General features: G+C 44.4%; 1 protein-coding gene across 2 annotated transcripts in view; it reads right to left on the bottom strand.

Annotated features, from left to right (window-relative positions):
• Window positions 1–846: 846 nt before the first annotated feature.
• LOC307091824 (uncharacterized protein) overlaps window positions 847–19356 on the bottom strand; it is a 28206-nt gene continuing 9696 nt past the window's right edge. For both annotated transcript variants that reach the window (XM_079758639.1, XM_079758640.1), the window contains exons 18-65: window positions 19298–19329; window positions 19075–19172; window positions 18923–18945; window positions 18787–18808; window positions 18646–18673; window positions 18433–18517; window positions 17861–18007; window positions 17278–17489; window positions 16858–16958; window positions 16566–16681; window positions 15850–16026; window positions 15648–15685; window positions 15446–15543; window positions 15252–15274; window positions 15136–15157; window positions 15020–15047; window positions 14815–14899; window positions 14588–14734; window positions 13853–14064; window positions 13177–13280; window positions 12732–12847; window positions 12350–12505; window positions 11846–12060; window positions 11562–11647; window positions 11346–11482; window positions 10971–11096; window positions 10567–10757; window positions 10278–10366; window positions 10060–10187; window positions 9662–9780; window positions 9246–9363; window positions 8802–9023; window positions 8507–8677; window positions 8187–8330; window positions 8042–8094; window positions 7711–7840; window positions 7510–7595; window positions 7157–7286; window positions 6703–6893; window positions 6482–6572; window positions 6162–6291; window positions 5311–5501; window positions 4554–4715; window positions 3698–3834; window positions 3051–3190; window positions 2843–2937; window positions 2032–2719; window positions 847–1940 (exon numbers count right to left, since the gene is read on the bottom strand). In XM_079758639.1, coding sequence (XP_079614765.1) covers window positions 1849–1940; window positions 2032–2719; window positions 2843–2937; window positions 3051–3190; window positions 3698–3834; window positions 4554–4715; window positions 5311–5501; window positions 6162–6291; window positions 6482–6572; window positions 6703–6893; window positions 7157–7286; window positions 7510–7595; window positions 7711–7840; window positions 8042–8094; window positions 8187–8330; window positions 8507–8677; window positions 8802–9023; window positions 9246–9363; window positions 9662–9780; window positions 10060–10187; window positions 10278–10366; window positions 10567–10757; window positions 10971–11096; window positions 11346–11482; window positions 11562–11647; window positions 11846–12060; window positions 12350–12505; window positions 12732–12847; window positions 13177–13280; window positions 13853–14064; window positions 14588–14734; window positions 14815–14899; window positions 15020–15047; window positions 15136–15157; window positions 15252–15274; window positions 15446–15543; window positions 15648–15685; window positions 15850–16026; window positions 16566–16681; window positions 16858–16958; window positions 17278–17489; window positions 17861–18007; window positions 18433–18517; window positions 18646–18673; window positions 18787–18808; window positions 18923–18945; window positions 19075–19172; window positions 19298–19329 — 6132 coding nt within the window. In that variant the 3' untranslated portion in view covers window positions 847–1848. The remainder of the gene's footprint in view (window positions 1941–2031; window positions 2720–2842; window positions 2938–3050; window positions 3191–3697; window positions 3835–4553; window positions 4716–5310; window positions 5502–6161; window positions 6292–6481; window positions 6573–6702; window positions 6894–7156; window positions 7287–7509; window positions 7596–7710; window positions 7841–8041; window positions 8095–8186; window positions 8331–8506; window positions 8678–8801; window positions 9024–9245; window positions 9364–9661; window positions 9781–10059; window positions 10188–10277; window positions 10367–10566; window positions 10758–10970; window positions 11097–11345; window positions 11483–11561; window positions 11648–11845; window positions 12061–12349; window positions 12506–12731; window positions 12848–13176; window positions 13281–13852; window positions 14065–14587; window positions 14735–14814; window positions 14900–15019; window positions 15048–15135; window positions 15158–15251; window positions 15275–15445; window positions 15544–15647; window positions 15686–15849; window positions 16027–16565; window positions 16682–16857; window positions 16959–17277; window positions 17490–17860; window positions 18008–18432; window positions 18518–18645; window positions 18674–18786; window positions 18809–18922; window positions 18946–19074; window positions 19173–19297; window positions 19330–19356) is intronic.

Here is a 19356-nt window from a genome sequence, read left to right as displayed (position 1 = left end):
AATTTTCTCAGAATTGGTAAGAATTCTCAGAATTTCTAAGAATAAGTTAGACTGAGAAAGACCGACTGCAGAAATTCATGTAAGATCCAGTTTCTAAAAAGACAATGATCGAGACTTTATGTGGGCGTGAGTACCATGGACCTATTAAGTGAGTGCAGATCCAGCGCTCCAGCGACTACATCCTGCGGACATCAAGGATTTCAAATTGGTGACGGTAGTCCGGATGTCGTCGCGAACGAGTCGCCTCCCGTCTGAGAGCTGATTTATTTTTTATTAATTTTTTGCAAAATATTAAGACCAAAAGGTTTTTATATTAACCATGTAAACATAAAATGATTGTATTCTGGAAATAATAAGATTAAGTACAATTACATTGAATAATTTAAAGAGATATGCCCACACATAACACTCAGCTCAAAACATTGCTAAATTTGGCTGAATTATTAAAACCAGAAGTGGTACTAAGTGAAGAGCTGTTTTTGAGTCAAATGTTCTGGCTCGCTAAAAAGAGTCAGAATTCCAATCAATAGGAGGTAGGTAGGATTCAGCCATGATACTTTCAGAGATGTGGTAAAAAGAACACTTGGTCATTGTGAGCAGTGACTGCCCGCCCTATATGCTGAATATGCAAGTGCGTCCTTCAGAAGCCAGTTGTTCATTGCAGCTCTTGCCTGAGCTGGCAACAACTCAGGGTAGATTCAAGATCCCTTCTAAAGCGGTTGTCTCTCCCTCTTGTGGTGGTTTGCATTCAAAGCCCAGTGAGAGAATGCTTGTAGTTGTTCATAGTGAATGTTGATGTAATATACAGTTAAATGCAAAAGATGACAGCAGTTCCATTCCAAAAAAAATAGTTATCCATTTATTGATTGTAATTATATCTGGTTGGAAAAAGAATGCCTTCTATAGGTTCTATAGAAATGCACTTTTATTTGGTCAAATATATTTTGTAACCATATATCTATATAAAATAATCTGTTTTCTGGCATAAATGACAAAAAACATTTGCAGGCACACTAATCCTATCATATACTGTAGGGTGATTGAGAGCTTTGCAGCCTGTGTCAGCTGTGATACACTGTGTCCAGCCATTGCAAGCACTGGGCAGAGACGTGCAGAACAGATCGGCATAGTATAGGAAAGGAAATGTGGCCTCAACCAATAATTTTCCTGGCAGCATAGAAAAAGCAGGATTTATTTCTAGAAAAAAAACCAAGCTTAAGCTTTAGTTTCGTTTTCACTGTGAAGTTTAAAAGTTAAACGATCATCAATTAAAAAAACTAGATATGCTACTGTGACACTATCTGACTGCCCTTCAAAGTTAGAATGTTAGGAAGAGAAGCTAATGTTTGCCTGGCATTAGAAAACAACAATTCAATCATAATTTAATAGGCTTAATCTTTTGCATTACATTTTCCATAACACCAACATTTATTTGTATTATCGTACTGCTGAATAATAATATTATAATTATAATACAATTGTTTCTTTTTGAATAATTATACACTTTTCATAAGAAATGGAAGAAAATTTTTATGAATTATGGTCCATATCAGAACATGACTTATACAGGTTTTTATATATAAAACGTTATGCCAGCTATACATACACAAAACTGACTCCTGTGGAAAATAAATGTGCATCTTAGATATTTTATATGTACTCCATATTTAATTTACAGCCTTCATACTTCAGGCAATCCCTCATCATGACGTAAAGCATATATTGAAGAAACACTAAGATGCAGTCTTGATTGTGTCATCTATACCAAAATAGACCCGTAATAGGGATCCCTTTTCCTTTTATAATTTCATTACTACCCTGAGTGCCACGCTATACTTGAGTGCCGTTTCAGGTGGACAGGATATGCTGGGATGTGAGGAAGACGAGGAGGAGAGTGAGAAGGCAGAAGATGTCTGGCCTTGTGCCATCACCACCGGAAGCTGAAACAGTCACGTGCAGATGTTAAAGAAACAGACCACCAGGGTAGGCCTATCAACCAGACCATCCATTCACATCAATCACATTGCTTACCTGTAGTGGTGGTTGTAGTGATGGTTGTCGTGGTGGTTGTCCCACCCGTTGGGGCTGCTGTGGTTCCAGCAGCTGTGGTTCCACCTGCTGTGGTTGCAGCAGGCGTGGTTCCACCGGCTGTGGTTGCAGCAGGTGTGGCTCCACTGGCTGCTGTTGCAGCAGCTGTGGTTCCACCGGCTGTGGTTCCACCGGCTGTGGTTCCAGAAGCTGTGGTTCCAGTAGCTGTTGTTCCACCAGCAGTGGTTGCAGCAGCTGTGGTTCCACTGGCTGTGGTTCCGCTGGCTGTGGTTCCACCGGCTGTCGTTCCACTAGTTGTGGCTCCAGTAGCTGTGGTTCCACTGGCTGTGGTTCCGCTGGCTGAGGTTCCGCCGGCTGTGGTTCCGCCGGCTGTGGTTCCGCCGGCTGTGGTTCCGCCGGCTGTGGTTCCACCGGCGGTTGTGGCAGCTGTGGTTCCACCAGCTGTGGTTCCACCGGCTGTGGTTCCACCGGCAGTGGTTCCACCGGCAGTGGTTGCAGCAGGCGTGGTCGTTAATGCTACGGCACGACCTGTGAGTCCCGAAACAAGGTCATCGAGTTCTGTCTGTAACTGCCGACTCGCCCAGTCTTGGACCACAGGGTTGTCCTTATAGGCAGTTAAGTCGTTGGTGTTGGATCCCAGGAGACCTCTGACCTGGGGCACATTCAGGCTCTGCAGACAGAATAGTGGAATGATGTTCACGCACACAGACATAAAAGACGCGATACGAACAACAGCGACTATAGACCTTATAAGTCTGTTAGTGAGTTTACTCTTGCGTGACACGTCACTTACCGGGACAACTTCCGGGTCCAGGCTGGTAAAAGTAGGTAGGTCCATGTTAACATCGGAATCAGCCAAACGGTTGACGTAGCTCAAATCAGCACCACCTGTGAGCCAGAAATAACGGCGGCAAATTGTATGACCAATTGTATCGGCTTACTTTCGTGGTGTGCTCCCTCTTCATCGGGTTTGAATTGCGTGTTTGTGGAGGTTTACACACCCAAATAGGACGTGATGAGCTGGAACTCGGTAATTGGTACCCTTGCAGCCCGGGTCGTGCTGAAGGCTTGCTGCGCGATGGTAAACAGCGCTCTCTTGTTCTCTATGCTGCAGTTGGTGATCGTCAGCTCATTGGCATTTCTGCAACAGGAGAAAACAAGAATAAGAAACTGACGGTTTCACTTAACATACCAACCTCAAAATAGGTTTTTCATACATTGACAAAAGAATTGTTTCTAAAGGAAATCTGTAGTATTTGATTCATTGTGCTGGTATGTGATTGACGAGATGCCCCCATTGGTCAGAATTCAAAAATTGCCTCAAACAGAGGCAGGCGCAGTTAACCAGAACAGATAGTGTCATAGTTTCACGATTAGCTTTTAACAAATAGCTGTAGGACGGCTATGGCCTTTCTAACAATTTGAACTCAAACGACAGCTCTTAAATCGTACCTTATCTTATGGATCTTTTTAAAAAATAATTAAACACAACATTCAGATGTCTGAAAGCAAAGCACAACACATGGAATGACGAATATTTGCGTCCATCTTTTATAACATGATGTGCTTGTGGAGTCAAATAATCTATACAATTTTGTTTTAGTAGAACTATGAGTCCACTCAAAGCCAGGTAGCACTTCTCAGCTACCTGATGCTATTTGCAGAGATGTTCCTTAGCACACTGACACTCAGAGCACACAGGTTGGCTCCACCAATGTTGTTCAGCTCAGCAGTACCCAGACTGTTCCCCGGATGTGTCAGATACTTAGAGATGATAGCCTCAGCCTGACGAAGAAGAAGAAGGGAAACACAATGTGGGAAGGAATATTAGGGCAGATAAGGGCCCCAAAGTGATGAGTTTACTTTTATCTGTTTACCAATAAAGATCTGTTTGAATCTTCATTGGCAAGAGTGTATCTACATTCAAGCCAGCTATTCACCAAAATTAGCTTGAACATTACAATTTTCCGTCTGGGAATTGGGGAGTACATCATATCGTAAGCAAGCGGACTGTTAATCGGAATTGTAAAGAAATGAACTTCAATAACATTCAAGCTAGCAATTCAAAATACTTGTCAATGCGTTATCTTCAACAAAGATTAATATTTCAACTGAATTGTCAAGAAGGAAGCTTCTAGAACAGCTAACGATAGGGCTTGTTCTTCATAATGCCTCATGGGTTCTTTCTTGTTGGCGATTCTCCGTCATTTTGACGGGACTCAAGAGAGTTGTCGTACCCATGCTAATCCAATGAGAAACGCGGTGGCAGTTTCATACAAAACAATGTCTTCCCATAAGGACGAATCATTTCACTATTAATTGGTCAACACTGACCAAAACAAAATTACTACTAACATAATAACCAACATTCCAATGCTGCTATGCTGCCAAAATGGAGGCGGTCATTGCGACGTGACATAGAGACACTTTTGACCCTTCTGGTCAAAAGTGTAAAGAAGTTAGCGTCCCCCACATTCAAGATGACTGTTAGTTGTCCTGCTCACCAAGGTCGGATTCCACTCCCCATTGGCGGTGTTCATCAATTCAGACAGCGTGTCGATCTGGGTGATGTTCCACATGCTGATGTCCTCACTGGTGGCTGTTCGAGATGCCGGCCCGAGGACCTTGACCTGGTCTTCTGGGATGGACGATGTGGAAGCATATGCCTGAGGGTGGTAGAACCAACATTAGCACAGGGTATTCTAAAGGGGTTGTTTTGTTGAAGGATCGAATCAGCGTTGTTATGGGTGGCTCAGGTAATGCGCTAACCACATAGGGTGGAGGGCCTGGTAGCAACCCAGGTTTGATTGCAACCTGCGTCCATATGCTACGTCACCTCTCTCTATCAACCCACTTTGCAGCCTCTGCACTCTCCTGTCTGTGAATCCATAAAAGGCCCATAAAATATATAGTAAAGAAAAAAAAAGAACTTCTACATTCATGATGATGGATTTGATATGAATAATACGTAACTCAATTGCAAACATATTTCCTCTGATATCTGCCAAGAGGGTCCTTTGACAGCAAGATCATCTCAGATAATGCGTTCTACCAGATCCAGTCCCATTCCACCAATGATCAGCTACAAAACAGTAAAATGTTCAATCTGTGTCTTCATCAGCCTGGTATGATTTGCTGGTCCGAAAATTAGCTCGACTAATTAGGTCGAATTAGGTTGACTTTAGGTCAACTTCAAGTCAGAACATAACCATGTAATTGTCTCCATGGCAGCGACACCAACCAGCCAGCCCAATGGCCTACCTGTTGCAGTTTGTCGAGAACGATTCGGAGGTACTCTGTGTCATCCACCGCCTGTGTGATGGCAGCAAGGTTGTCTCTGGTGGTGGCCGCGCTGAGGCAACTGTTGAACTGGGCCGCGGTGGTGTAGTCAAAGGGGAAGGTCGGGTCACTGATGGTGACCTGTGTGATCATTCCCGAGGTGCATTCCTCGACTGGAATCAAAAGGACACCAAGGAAATATGAAATCCCAGAAAACATTCCTTACTGACTTATAGACATACAAAATAAAGGATACTTTTATATCCCTGCTTTTATGATGTACAGTATGTTGTTGTATTGCAAAATATTTAATGTTTATTGAGTACATTCCTTAGAATTTACTTATTTTTATTCTGTTTCTCATTGTCAAGCCACTAACCAGGCTCCATCTATTTAGTGCGATTGCGCTCTAACACTATTATCTTTATAGTGAAACAAACTGGAGCTATAGCAATTTCCCTTTGTTACATGGAGAGAGCTTTTTAAAACATAGAAAATCATATATTCCTATGCTGTATGGGTCAGCATAACATATATTGTAAACTTTTTAGCTTTACATTAAATAAATGTTTTATTTATTAAGGACACGCAGTTATAACATAGAGCATTTATGCAACAGCCCTTGCATAATTTTTGCTACCTACCCAGCTAACTTGTCCCATACACTCATTGCGAATGACTGGAGTCTTCCACAGGGCTTGGAAGACCTTTGCTAAAGCTAGCAAGCTAGTTATGTGTTTTGTGGTTTTGAAGGAGTATAGGGGTGGGATGTATTGGTTGGATACTGGATAATTGCCTGCGCTAGATTTTCTTAGAGACTAAGATGAACGTACCAGCGGCCCTCGTTCTCCGACTTCTAATGGAGGCCCTTATTTCTCTTTTCATCATTCTTTGCTTCCGTCGGCTCACTCCATTTTCTCTGAGAGTTTTCAGAAATGTTCTGAGGAATCTCCTCTTAGTTCTCTGAAAGTGTCAGGGACACAATGGTAAAACTTCCGGCAAACGAATGGACATTGCGTGAATTTGCATCCGGCTTTGTGCCGCTTTATTGTCTGTTTGATTTTCCGTTACAAAAGACAAAACGCTATACATTATCTAGAACCTCGAAATGCACACATATAAAAAACCATGACTGATGTGTCACATGACATACCCTGTCAAACTCCTCATAGAATGGTTGCGTCAGGTAGAGTGGTAGTATTTCCAGGTCGTCCAAAGTCTGGCCATTCCATGTACTAGGAGCCCTGAGAACAACAAACAAACAATCAAGAATAGAAAAACACATCAACAAAAAATAGTAAAGAACATGCCCCATATGGCTCAATTTAATGTTCTTATTTAAGCTAAAAAGTTAAGAATCTCTTTCTAGATTACCCATAGGTGGTGCTCCCAGACAATAGCAAGGTCTCCATCGCAGTCACTTGTTGGCTAGTGAAGTCTTTACAGTTTTTGAGCTTCTCCAAGATCGACGGGTCTGAGTTTTCGATGACTGAGCGGTCAAGAGTGCAGCACATGTTCCCCAGAACCATCACGTTGTTCTCACTCAACCCAGTGCCCGTTATGCCCTGACGAGAAAATAAAATAGATTATATTACAGAGTCAAATAAGCGTAGTTATATCTGCCAGCCATCAGTAAAGCTAGAAGACAGAGAAATACATTTGTGATGACGTTTAATATAAAACTTCAATCCAGTTCCAAAAAATATCAAATATCAATGGACTATATAAACAATTGTGAGTGTGCTACGATTATCACATGAGATTACTGTATAACACAATAAGTGTCCTTGCTGTGCTTGTGTTGTCTGTATATTGTTACTGGACGTACCAAACAGCTCCTGGCGTTGGTAAACAGTTCAGCCCGCTTGAACTGGAGTGTTGTTGAGAAAACAGAGAAATCTGCTTCTGCCAGCTCTTGAAAGTATGATCTGCAATTTGCTTCTGGCACCAAAGAATACCTTGAAATCGAAAACAAAAACAGCAATATTAAAGGGGAGAAAGATTTAGTTTCTGGCACGGAAAAATTTGAATGCATGAAGCAATATCAAAATAAAGCGTTGATCTTTTCTTTCTGCTCGTTCAACAAGCTCTTGCGGAGCTCACATAATTGGTAAAAGCTTTGACAAGTTTTTCTCTCATCGTTCTCCGCCTAAAACGTTCAGGATTTACGGGTGGACTCACTCGTAGTAGAGCAGTACATCAGGCGGGTAGAGGTTAAAGCTGGTCACATCCGTCTCATTTTTGATAAGGTTGTACATGCAGGTCAACTGGGAGTGAGGAAAGCGAATACAATCACATGGTCACCTCCCATTGGGATAGACAACATCATTCCCTGCCATGAGTGGTTGTGTCTGTGGGTCTGTTCTGTGTGATCCTGCCTACCTGGGTCTCCTGCAGTATAACCCTCCGCCTGCCTCTCCTCCTGCAGGCCTTGACCAGTCTAGGGATCCTTGCCTTGGTCAGAGTCACTACTCGGGTGCACGTGAATCCTGCGAGGAGGGAAGAGGAAATACTACAAACACACACACACAAACACAGACACACACAAACATAGATTCAGACAAACACTCGCAAACAAAGATGAAAAACGCACACACACACACGCACACACACACACACACACACAAACCCAATATTATTGAGCACTAAAGGCTAAAAACAGATTAATTACACAAAAAATACAGAACATTGTTTTGAAGTAAAAAAATCTCACTTGTTCTCTTGATTTTCCATTCCATTGGCAACCGTGTCAAAGAAGAGCACCGCCTAAAGAACAAAATACTTTTGTACTTTTTTTCTTCTTTTTTTGATAACAAATCTTTAATCAACATAGTGGTTTCAAATGTATTGGCTCCTACCTGCTGCTGCCTCCATGTCTTTCTATTGAGTCTCATGACGACCGCGGTGCTGCTGAACACCAGATAGAAGCGTGGTATCTCCGTCGCCAGGGCATCTGGTATGTTGTCTATGATTGCCGTGCTGCTACTGTTGACAGATATAATCTAGCGTGACAGGGAAGAAGTGTGGCAGGTATGGCTGAAGTTATCATCCAATCAATTTGAAAAATACCTGACAAACAAAACGCGATCCAGTGGCGGGTTTGTCCTCAGGCGACCACATGATGAGCCAAGGCTTGAGTTATGCAAAAGGTGTTATTGGCCGGAGCCTCTGCCTCTACCTGAGTGACGAAGGTCTGCTGGACTATCGTTGGTGCACTGCTGAAATGCGTTAAGAACGTGGGATCCTGGGAAGCACTGATCAGCTCTGTGCCCGAGATGCTGCCGAAGACCGAGGAGGGAACGCCGACCACGAGAGATCCCAACATAGTTAATGTTGCTTGGTCGGTGATCTGGAAGTACAGAGGGAAACCATTCAGAGCATGAATATGATAGTAGTGCAGCTTTAAGTTATTTGTTAAAAAACAGCACTTACAACAACACTCTCCGCCACACCCACCCCCCACATCCACATACCTGTAGCTCTCCTGAGGACGTCAGGGCTTGGACGATTGCCAGGGCCTGGCCTTGGTTCCAGCCAGTCGCACTGCTGAGGATTCCCAGGGAGCCCAGCAGAACTTGCGGACTTGCGGTGTTGATCTGACCGACGGAAATGCTAGTGGCGCTCTCTTCGCTCAGTGCAGCGATGGCGTCTGTCGTGAGGTCGTCGCCAAAGTTAGCGGCTAAAGCAGCAGAGATCTACAGGGTTCAGGACAGAGTCTATAAGCACATGGTCATGTCTGTTCATAGTAGCCCACTGCTTCTCAAAATGTATATATTTTTCTATCACGGTTTTATTTTCTTTAGTATTTTTATTTCAGATTTCACCCTTGAGTTGTCCCGAGTATTTCCGTGAACCTGCGTTATACTGTGCATTGGATATTTCCGTTGCTTTGAATTTGTTGTGCTTGAAATTCATACCTGGGGGTCCAGATCCGTGCAGTGAGTAGTTAGATTGTGCAAAACTATGCTACTCTGGACTGCATTCAGTTGGCCAAATGAACTAGCTGGAGCAGAGCACCGAAACTGGAGCGGGAGTCTGTAGACAGTGGAAAGAGTAAGAGAGAGAAAGAAAGAGACAGAAAGATAAAGAAAGAGACAGAAAAAAAGAAAAAGAGAGAAGGAGAAAGAAAAAAAGAGGGAGAGAAAGAAAAAGCAAGGAAAAGAAAAAAGAGAGAGAGAAAGAGAAAAAGAGAAGAAAAAGAGAGAAAGAGAAAGAAAAAGAAAGGGAAAGAAAAAAAGAGAGACAAAGAGAGATAGGAAGAAAATGAAGGAACATTTTCAAAGGGAGAATACTATTCTCCACAGCTGTGGATGCGTGCTGGACTGGGACTCACAGCAGGGGGTTGAAGTTGCCGTCTTGCTGGTAAAGGAGCTCAGTGAGGAAGGCGGTTAGGTTGACGGGCAGGGACGTCTGGTTGAACAGCATGAGGTTCTGAACGTTCACTGTGAACACCTAAAAAGATATGATGACCCGACCTGAGTTAGATCCATCTATTGATCTAATACCTCTCATCCATCGAACCAATCGTCCTCCATCTATCCATTTATCAACGTCCATCGATAATCCATCCATCATCCGTTTCATCATTCATCCTTGTGACTCCATCTGTCCTTCCCACATCCATTCATCCATCTCCATCTACACCATCCCTCCCCCCATCAATCCGTCCATTCTATCATCCATCCAACTATCCGTCTCCATCTATCCACCCACGACGCACAGCTCCAGTACCTGTACAGAGCCGAAGGTGTTGAGGTCGTTCAGCGTGAGGAACTGTATGAAGGCCCCGATGTACTCAGCGAACCACGCCGTAGAGTTCAACTCCGGGTCGCTTGCGTTGTAACACTTTGGCACCGTTTCTGCAAGACGATTATTGACGCTTCATTTGGAAATCCAACGAATAAACAAAGACTGCAGTACAATTAAGAATGTTGCAATCCCTGACTGACCTGAAGTCAGGTAGGACCTGATGACACCGTACACATCCTGAGTGGTAAAGTCAGCGTCGGCGTAGTTGTGCATCGCCAACGTGGAGACCCTTAAAAACCGAAATATTCTTTCAATGACACATGGGATGGTGCGCCTATCACACACACGACATACATCCATCTAGCAGGACCTAGATGTGCTAAAGAGCCAGAAGAGGTCAGCCTTAACAGACCAACGGCCCAGTTGAACCATTGAACCTTGGAAGGTCAGCCTAGCCTACCCTCAGTGACGGTCCTATGAAAAACGTACAGTCTTTGGAAGGCCAGGCAGCTTGCGTTCTGGGTGGCGGCGGAGGCGAGAAGGTCCTTTGTGAGGAAGCCCAGGTAGTTGGGGAGACGCCTCTCGAACCAGGCGTCGACCTCCGACCTCTCCGTGCTGCTCAGAGCCGTGGGCCAGACGCACGGCAGCGTCTGGCGCCCCACCTCCTCTGGGAGGGTCTCCTGTGGTTGGGGATAGCGTTATTTGTAGGTTTGTAGGTGTGTGTGTGTCTGTGTGTGTGTATGTATGTGTATGTATGTGTATGTGTGTGTGTGTGTGTGTGTGTGTGAGAGCGCAGTGGCACACGTGTGTGTGTGTGTGTATGCGCGCGCGCGTGTTTATGCGCGTGTATTGGTGTGTGTGTGTGTGTGTGTGGGCAGGGGGGGGGTACGTACAGTTTCCAGGAACACGGGTGTGTTAGTATAGAGGCTGTAGAGGAGACAGAGATTGGCTCCATCGTCCACAATGTCGGGACGCCGTAGCAGCTCTCCAAGTTCAGAGGGAGGCATGGAGTTGACCAGCTAGAGGGAAAACAGAACACATGGAGGAATGCATTCTCCGTCCAGGCATCGTCCTCAGGTACTGAGTAGTCATGGGCAGGTCGAGTTGGGGGAGGAGCCAGACATCAGTGGGGTAGAGGGTGCCACTCAAATGGCCATAGCTCTACGCTTGCTTACAGTATTATCTAAGAATCAAACAGGCACACACACACACACACACACACACACACACACACACACACACACACACACACATATATATACACACACCTCAGGCTGTCTGCTCCCAGGAATGAGTGACAGGAAGGTTGTCAGGTTGGGGTACTGGAAGCCCATGAACCGGCCGTTTAGGAAAACGTAGAAGCTTTGGTTGTTGCTGTTGTCATAGCAGCGGAGTGGGGTCGGCTCTAGAATCAGATGTTTAGAATTTACTCATGAGTCCACCAGCTTCAATTTCTTGGTTTAAACCATAATTGTGTTGGTTACCTCTCAGCAGCAGGATGATTTGGTCGTGTATGTTATTCAGGGTGGAGTTATTCAGCGTTGAGATTTTTGAATTCAGGATCCTCACTCTGACGAAGACAACAGACGATATCTCAACTGACTGTTTACCGTTCGGTTAAAGGATTGCATTCGTCAAGCTTGAAATAGGGCAATTCATTAACGCAGACTTTCATTTGTCAATTTGTTAAAACAGTTTATAAACAGTTTGAGAAAATCGTTTCACTATAACGATATCTGTAGTTCCAAGCCTACTGCTAGACCCTTACCCATCTTGTTCTGTGCTGCAGTTCCTCCCGGCCACCAGACTGAAGAAGGGGGCGACGTGGGACGGAGACAGGTCCACCAGCAGGGGGCGCAGTCTGTCGTTGAGCCAGACCAGCACCTCTGCATCGCTCACCGCGGGGTCAGAGAGGTTGGCGCGGTCAAACACTTGCTGTAACATTGCTGCCCTGACCGGGGAGGGGAAGCGATCCTCTTGACCCTGGAGAAAATCAAGATGTTGGAAGAATTTAAAAGCTGAGTTAACCCATTCAGACCGTATTGCGCATCAATGCGTGTTTACCATTAAAGGTAAACACGCATTGATGCGCAATCCGGCCTTAACCTATTTGTACCGGCTGCGCGAAGTAACATTGCATCTACTAGATACAATGTTGCGCCGCACAGCAGCCGGTACAAATGGGTTAAGAGTGTTTTATCTACCCAAATTAATGCCATACTGTACCATACTACAGTACAGTACAGTACAATGGTTTATGATGCTAACTTGCCATTATAGCAGGGGAGACGTAGTCAAAGAAGGCGTCCAACTGAGAGCTGGGGACACGGCCCAACACCATGTTAACCTGGTCGGGAGTGATCAGCAGTCCTGGGGTAGAGGACACCTCTGAGAGCTGTCTCACTGTCAGATAGGGTAGGGCTTCGAGCTGCATGGAGACACACACACCACACACACACACACACACACACACACACACACACACACACACACACACACACACACACACACACACACACACACACATACACACACAAACAAACACACATTATAGGTTTAGGGAAACTGTCAAGATGGATTACAGTGAAGAAAAAAACGCAACAAATCGGTATTATTCTGTATATTTTTTATTTTTCATCATATTGTAGACGTACCGGAGAGAAGTCTGCATTCAGCATCTGCAGGTCACTGACAGAGATCAGCGCAGAGAATCCCCCAAAGTTGTTCTGCAGCCATTGTCCACTGGTTGTGTTATCTGAACAGTTTGGATCTGCGCCAGAGGGTACACAGGCCATCAGTCATCATAGATATTATATACATTATAATGAAGACATAAAGAACTGCCAAACACCTATGGTGATCAGAGTCATAAAACTGCTCCAAAATATGTTCCTGTGTTCATCATTGTATTAACAGAGAACAAGCCCATGAAGACAAATAATAATTACGTTGGAATAAACAATAACAATACAATACAGTAGTGTCATTGTACATCATTTACATTATGAAATCCCTTTAACATCGACACGTTAGTTTACCAACCACACAGTTACTACACTACTGAATCGTATTAATTTTGAGTGATATTCCTAATCCCACCTTCAGTATGGTTCCTGGTGAGGAACGGCCTGATGAAGAAGATGTTGACATTGATCTGGGTCTCGAGCTCCATGGAGGGCTGGTGTTGGCTGAAGATCTGAACACTAGGGGACAAGAGGACCACGTTGCTGCACCACTTGATGAGGTAAAAGGCCCATCGCCAGTGGACAATGAAGCTCAATTCTATTGGTTAAACTCTATTTGTTTATTTTGATTCTACTGACTAAGCTCTATTCTACCGGTTAAGATCTATTGGTAAATGTCTATTCTATTGGTTAAGCTCTTTGTTATTTGTGTAGCTCTACTTGTTAATTTACATTATATTGGGTAAGCTCTATTTTATGGTTAAGCTCTTCTATTGGTTAAGCTCTGTTGGTTAATGTATATTCTATTGGGCAAGCTCTATTCTTTGGTTAAGCACTTCTATTGGTTTAGCTCTATTGGTTAATGTATATTATATTGGGTAAGCTATGATTAAACTCTTCTATTGGTTAAGCTCCATTGGTTAAAGCACATCCTGTTGGGTAAGCTCTATTCTATGGTTAAGCACTTTTATTGGTTAAGCTCTGTTGGTTAAGCCCTATTGTATTGGTTGTCTGGTTTACAGTACGGTAATGTATTTGCTCCAATGCCGCCCTGAGAGGCTACCAGCTGAAGGGTAGGTGACGGTACTCACAGGGCCTGGTAGGTGCTGCAGCTGAGGTTCTTGGTGCTGAGGCAGGACAACGTGTCGGGGGAGATGGCCGACAGGAAGGGGCGGAGTCTCTGGCCAAACCACAGGCGGATGAAGTCCTCGCTCTCATAGATTTCCGGGGGGAGTATTTGCAGCCGGACGTTGTTGATGGCCTCCAGGATCAGGGAGGTGGCGGGATACCTGGGGTTGAAAGTCTGAACACCGGGAGGGAGCATGATGTGACCAAGGTTAGGTTCCATTGTGATACACTCAAATCAATCATTTTCTTGGAAATGTAGTATAGATGTATACACTACCGTTCAAAAGTTTGGGGTCACTTAGAAATGTCCTTATTTTTTAAAGAAAAGCACTGTTTTTTTTCTTGTGCAATTATGTTGGTACAGCTGAATTTTTTTGAATAAAGTGTGAGTTTTCATGGGAACCATGAAATTGTCTGAGTGACTCCAAACTTTTGAATGGAAGTGCATATACATTCAAAAACAACCCCTGGGTTTCCTGGAGGACTATAAGCTAACAAACAGCCCTTCTATTTCGGCATTAGGCAGACACTGTGATCCAGGATCATTCAGGCTTTTGAGTCATCCATCCCTAGTCTCATGCCTGTACAGAAACATTACTAGACTAAACCCTCACTAGACCATCCTGCCCAAGGCCGGTTCAAACTATGGATGAAGCAGCATTCTTCTCCTTGTAAATACGTAGCACGAGCACGCTCACCATATTGGCCAGGAGATCCAGAGCGGGCCCCAGAACCTTGGTGGTCTCGGAGAAGACGAGCTCCCAGACGGCCAGGGGGGCCCGCGAGGTACGGGAGTTATTGCACGTCAGCACGGCTGCCAGGTCCTCCGCAGCCAGGTCCGACAGCTACAAGAACCGTAGCGGTGAGACAGCAGAGCAAAAGGAGTGTAGGATCGTTTGAAGGTTTGTGTATGGAGAAAGTTTACCGATGCGCAGGCGTATTCCTCGACGCTGAAGTCACACACACTTTGGTTTATCTTGCCCTGGTCCAGGTACTGCTGCAGCAAAGTGCTATCGGAGGGAACAAGGGACAGGGTTTACATGGGTTGATCTTTTAGATTTGGATTTTGGAACAGAAGTGGATACGTGCACTGGTCTACTTTGAGGGTGAATTCTTTGAGGGTGATGTACCTGTTAACTTCCGCACAAATGCTTGTATCTGGGGAGGAAAAACGATAATTTAACTTGTGACCTATTAATTTGAGATGTTTGGGGTTAATTGAATGTTGAGATGTTTGGCTAATTACCATTCAGAACCAGGACGGGACACTGGTAAAGAGACAGTTTTAGGGTTAGACATCTTACATTGTATCTTAAACCTTGATGATCACAAAAATACTAAAACCAAAGGACAGACACTTACTTGTCCGCTGTATATGATGCAGTCTATAAGAAAAACGGAAAAGGTCTGTATTTAGTCTGAGCATGATCACAACTATACAAATAGATTCTGATTCTAAAAAATGTCCAGTAGCATCCCTGTCACCATATAAGGCCGGGCTCTATATTGTGACAATGATGCTACTGCTATGAGGGGTTCATTTTGAGCCATCGAACCTCTGGGTATGTGGCTGAAGAGCCGCAGCTTGCTGTGGTCGATGGCTGCTGCTACTTGCAGAGACACCACGACCACAGCCCGGTCTAACTCAGTGAAACTGGAACACAAAAACAGCATGTTCATTAGGTTCACCCAATGGCTTCCTGTGATTACTTGGCAGCGATGCACGTCTTTACTGTCAAGAATTTAAACATGACTCACATTATTCTGTATGTCGAGCAGGAGATGTTTCCCTCGAGCTGAAAAACAAAAACACAACTTTCAGCGGAAGCTTTTCTCCAGGACGACGTGGACAATTACTTTGGTCAGATAGACCTCATCGTCATCATAATCAGGTGTGGGTCCGCCCTCTTGCTCCAGGTTGCCTGTGGACTCTTTGAATCCAAACCCCGGCCTTAATCACCTGTTCAGACAAGTCGACGAGGTTGTCGAGGACCTCCAGGAACCGCCTGTCCCGGGGTGCGGCGCGGAGGAAGGTGAACGCCGCCTGGATTACCTCCCGCTGGGGCTCAGGGGAGAGAGCCGGCAGCAGCAAAAGCTCTGCAGTCTGCCCGGGGGACAGCAGTGGCAGGGCCTCCAGCTGGGGACCAGAGAAACAGGCGTCCAGACAAGGCTTGGATATACTGTTATAGTTCAACCAGGACTATAAATCAACATAACTAGACCCCCTCTATAAGCCATGGTAAAACCATGGCTTATAGAGGGGGTCTAGTTATGTTGATTTATAGACCTGGTTGAACCGTGCCATGGCTTATAGAGGGGTTTGGTTATGTAGATGTATAGACGTGGTTAAACCAGTCCACGTGTAGTCGTGGTTAAAGTGACTTCGGATAATAATCATTCCTTCCCATTACTGGCCCCTTTGGACAGCAAGTGAACTGCAGCCGGCGCGCTCCATGGGTTAAACAGGGCTTTTTGCCATTATATGAGATTAGGCGTCACATCCTTCCCTATTCACGGCAAAACCGCCCCGGTTCAAATATAACAAGCAGTCCCTAGGCAGTTCTACACAATATGACCCGGGGAACGCCTCGTTCTTATTGAGGCTTGTAGAGGGGCAGGAGAGCCTTGAAGTGTTTCCCTCCCACACTATAATCCCCAGGACAGGATCCTACGTACAGGGGAGAAGGCTGGGTTCAGATGGAGGAGATCCCCCAGGGACAGCAGGGCCGAGAACCGCCCCAGGTTCCTCTGCAGCCACTCTGTGCTATTGAGGCCTGAGACACAGCCTCTGTCTGGAGGGGGTGGGGGAGTAGGAGAGTCAGGGGAGGGAGGGAGAAAGGGAGGGAGGGGCAGGGGTGATCATATTAACAACATTTGAAACCATCTCATGAAGAAAGGCATCTCTCAACGTACGTCCAGCGGTGGGATCAGAAGGCCTGACAGAAGCAGCCGGTGGGTCTGGGAGTACCTGGGTCTTGGCGGGAGAGGAAGGGAAGGACCAGACGTCTCAGCACCGTGTGCTGCTGCTCCGGGCTCATGTTGTCAAACTGCCCGCTGAACGCCTCCAGTCTGGCCAGGAGACAGGGAGGAGAGAGCTCAACAACACAATCCATCGGATGGATTGAATCCTTCTTATGTCTGGGTCATTTCACACAAAAACAAACAAGCTGAAAAATAGGATTTGTTGGCTGAAAAAGACTGAATTGCGACAACCCGTTTTAATATTGTTAATGGAGGATAAATATTTTCTATTGTGTCTCAAAAGAACAGAAGGGTGAGGCCAAGTAGAAGAGAAGGGAGATAAAGAATAGAGACACAGATTAAATCAAAACTCTGTCTCTTTATATCGCTATACACCAAGGTAACACCAAGAGAACCGCTGTCTTACATCTGCTGGTAGGACTGGCAGCTGAGATTCCTGTCAACGAGGCAGTTGAGGAATCTTCCGGACGCGGACGCCAGGAACCCTTTGAGGCGTCTGGAGAACCAGAACCTCATCAAGTCCGCGTCCCTTAGCTGCTCGTCGCTCAGCAAGCCCACTCTCAGCTCTCCGATCACGTCAAGGACCTCAGCGGCCGATGGGCCAATCATCACCATGCTCTGGGGAAGAAGAAGCCAAGGATTCCAAACACACCAAGAAACAAAAGTCAGATATTCACAATATATATCAATATCACAATGACAGTATGGGAAATGTGGGTTATTTAGGGTGGAGAATGGGCAAGAATGTGTTTCACAGCAGGGGGTCCCATAAGAGAAACTATTTTCTGGGTCTAGATTAACTTAATAATAGGAGCTACTTTAAGTGGATGCAATATATATGTAATATAAACTGTTCAAGTTCAAATCTATCACACATGGAGAATTTACAAAATAACATAATATAGTACAAATATAATATTCTAAATTTGATTCCCGAGGCTGTATTCATAAATACACACACAGCATGTTCAACCCGTCGGCATACTGACCATGTTAGCCAGCCTATCCAAGGCTGCTTCCAACGCGGGGAGGTGTTGGGTGAGCAGCATCTTCCACACCCTCCTGGAGCGGCTGTGGTTACCGGGCAGATCACACTGCAGAAGGGCCACCAGCTGACCGGCTGTGAAGTTTTCCAGCTGTGTAATTAGATGCGAAATAATGGTGATTGGAAAGGACGGACATTTGAAAGTACGGCAGCTTTGGTTATTCACTCAAACAAGCGACTAGCACTATACACCAACGCAACGCGTGCAACAGCTTTTTACCCTTAAACCCTGCCATGCTCGTTCAAATAGAATTTGGCCCCTTTAGTACCCTATTTCTTACACAAAACGGTATATTATACTTAGCTTTCTTCTAATCAACAATTGCATGTTCTTTTTCCTTTAAATCTACCCCTCAAATATATTGCTGCAATTCAGATTTATCGTTATTTAAACTCTATTGATTTCTTGTTTTTTGGCACTTTGTATTGCAGTTTCGCAACAAAATGTTAAATAAAGATTTAAATGTATTTGACAATACACTTCAATGCAATGGAGTTTCCCATTGATGGGCACACCTTGGCACATGCATATTCCTCCAGGGGGAAGTGACAGGAAACAGCCATTGAGTCTGACATGCTCAGGTAAGTCTGCAGCCCGGTGCTGTAAATAGATACGGATATGTGCCAGCGGAATGAAAGCAGAACAAGTTTGGGGAATTATGTTTCAGATTGCTGGTTAAGCCAAAATAAATACAATACAATAATAATAATAATAATACAATAGGCCACCTGTTAACTCCGATGCAGATGTATGAACCTGTCCAATGACAAGGATAAGGAAACAATTAAATCACATACAACTCTGCTGTCCATCATAATACAATGAGAAATGAGGAATTGCAAAACTGAATGTGGTTTCATATTTCTTACTGTTGAACTGGGTGATTGGGCACTGTGGAAAATAAAGTGTAAAATGTGTAAGATTGAAATGGAATAGAATATAGCAGTAATAGTTATAGTTTAATAGTAGCAGTACGATGGATTGACAATATACAAGAGATCTTACCGTGACATTCTGTGGCAAACAATCTATCCAAATGCATCGAAAAATATTTTGTTAGTACAAAGATAATGAACATGAGGAAAGTCTGATGGCAAATTTGTTCACCAAAATGTATGTATTTGTGTGTGTGTGCATGAGTGTGCCCTGTGACTGACCTTTTGGGGCTGCTTGTATGAGTTTATCGATGTGCTCATAAGTGAAGGGTTCAAACAATGGATTTAAGGATTGCAAAGCGGCGTACAGACGCTCAATGCTGGCAAATGAATACAGAATCACTGGTTAGAATATAGATTTACTTTTTTAATTCTAATAATGTTTAATCGACTTCATCATCAAAAGGAAGTCATTTGAAATTGTCCAAGGTCTCAAAGTACTCACATGAGTCTGATCACAGCACAAGGTGGGTTGACCTGCAGGAAAAAGGTATTTTTATAATA

This window comes from Pollachius pollachius (genome assembly GCF_949987615.1).
Source record: "Pollachius pollachius genome assembly, chromosome: 2".
In the NCBI taxonomy this organism is placed as follows: Eukaryota; Metazoa; Chordata; class Actinopteri; order Gadiformes; family Gadidae; genus Pollachius; species Pollachius pollachius.
Note: the sequence above shows the minus strand (reverse complement) of the source record. Positions and strands in the feature narration are given on the sequence as shown.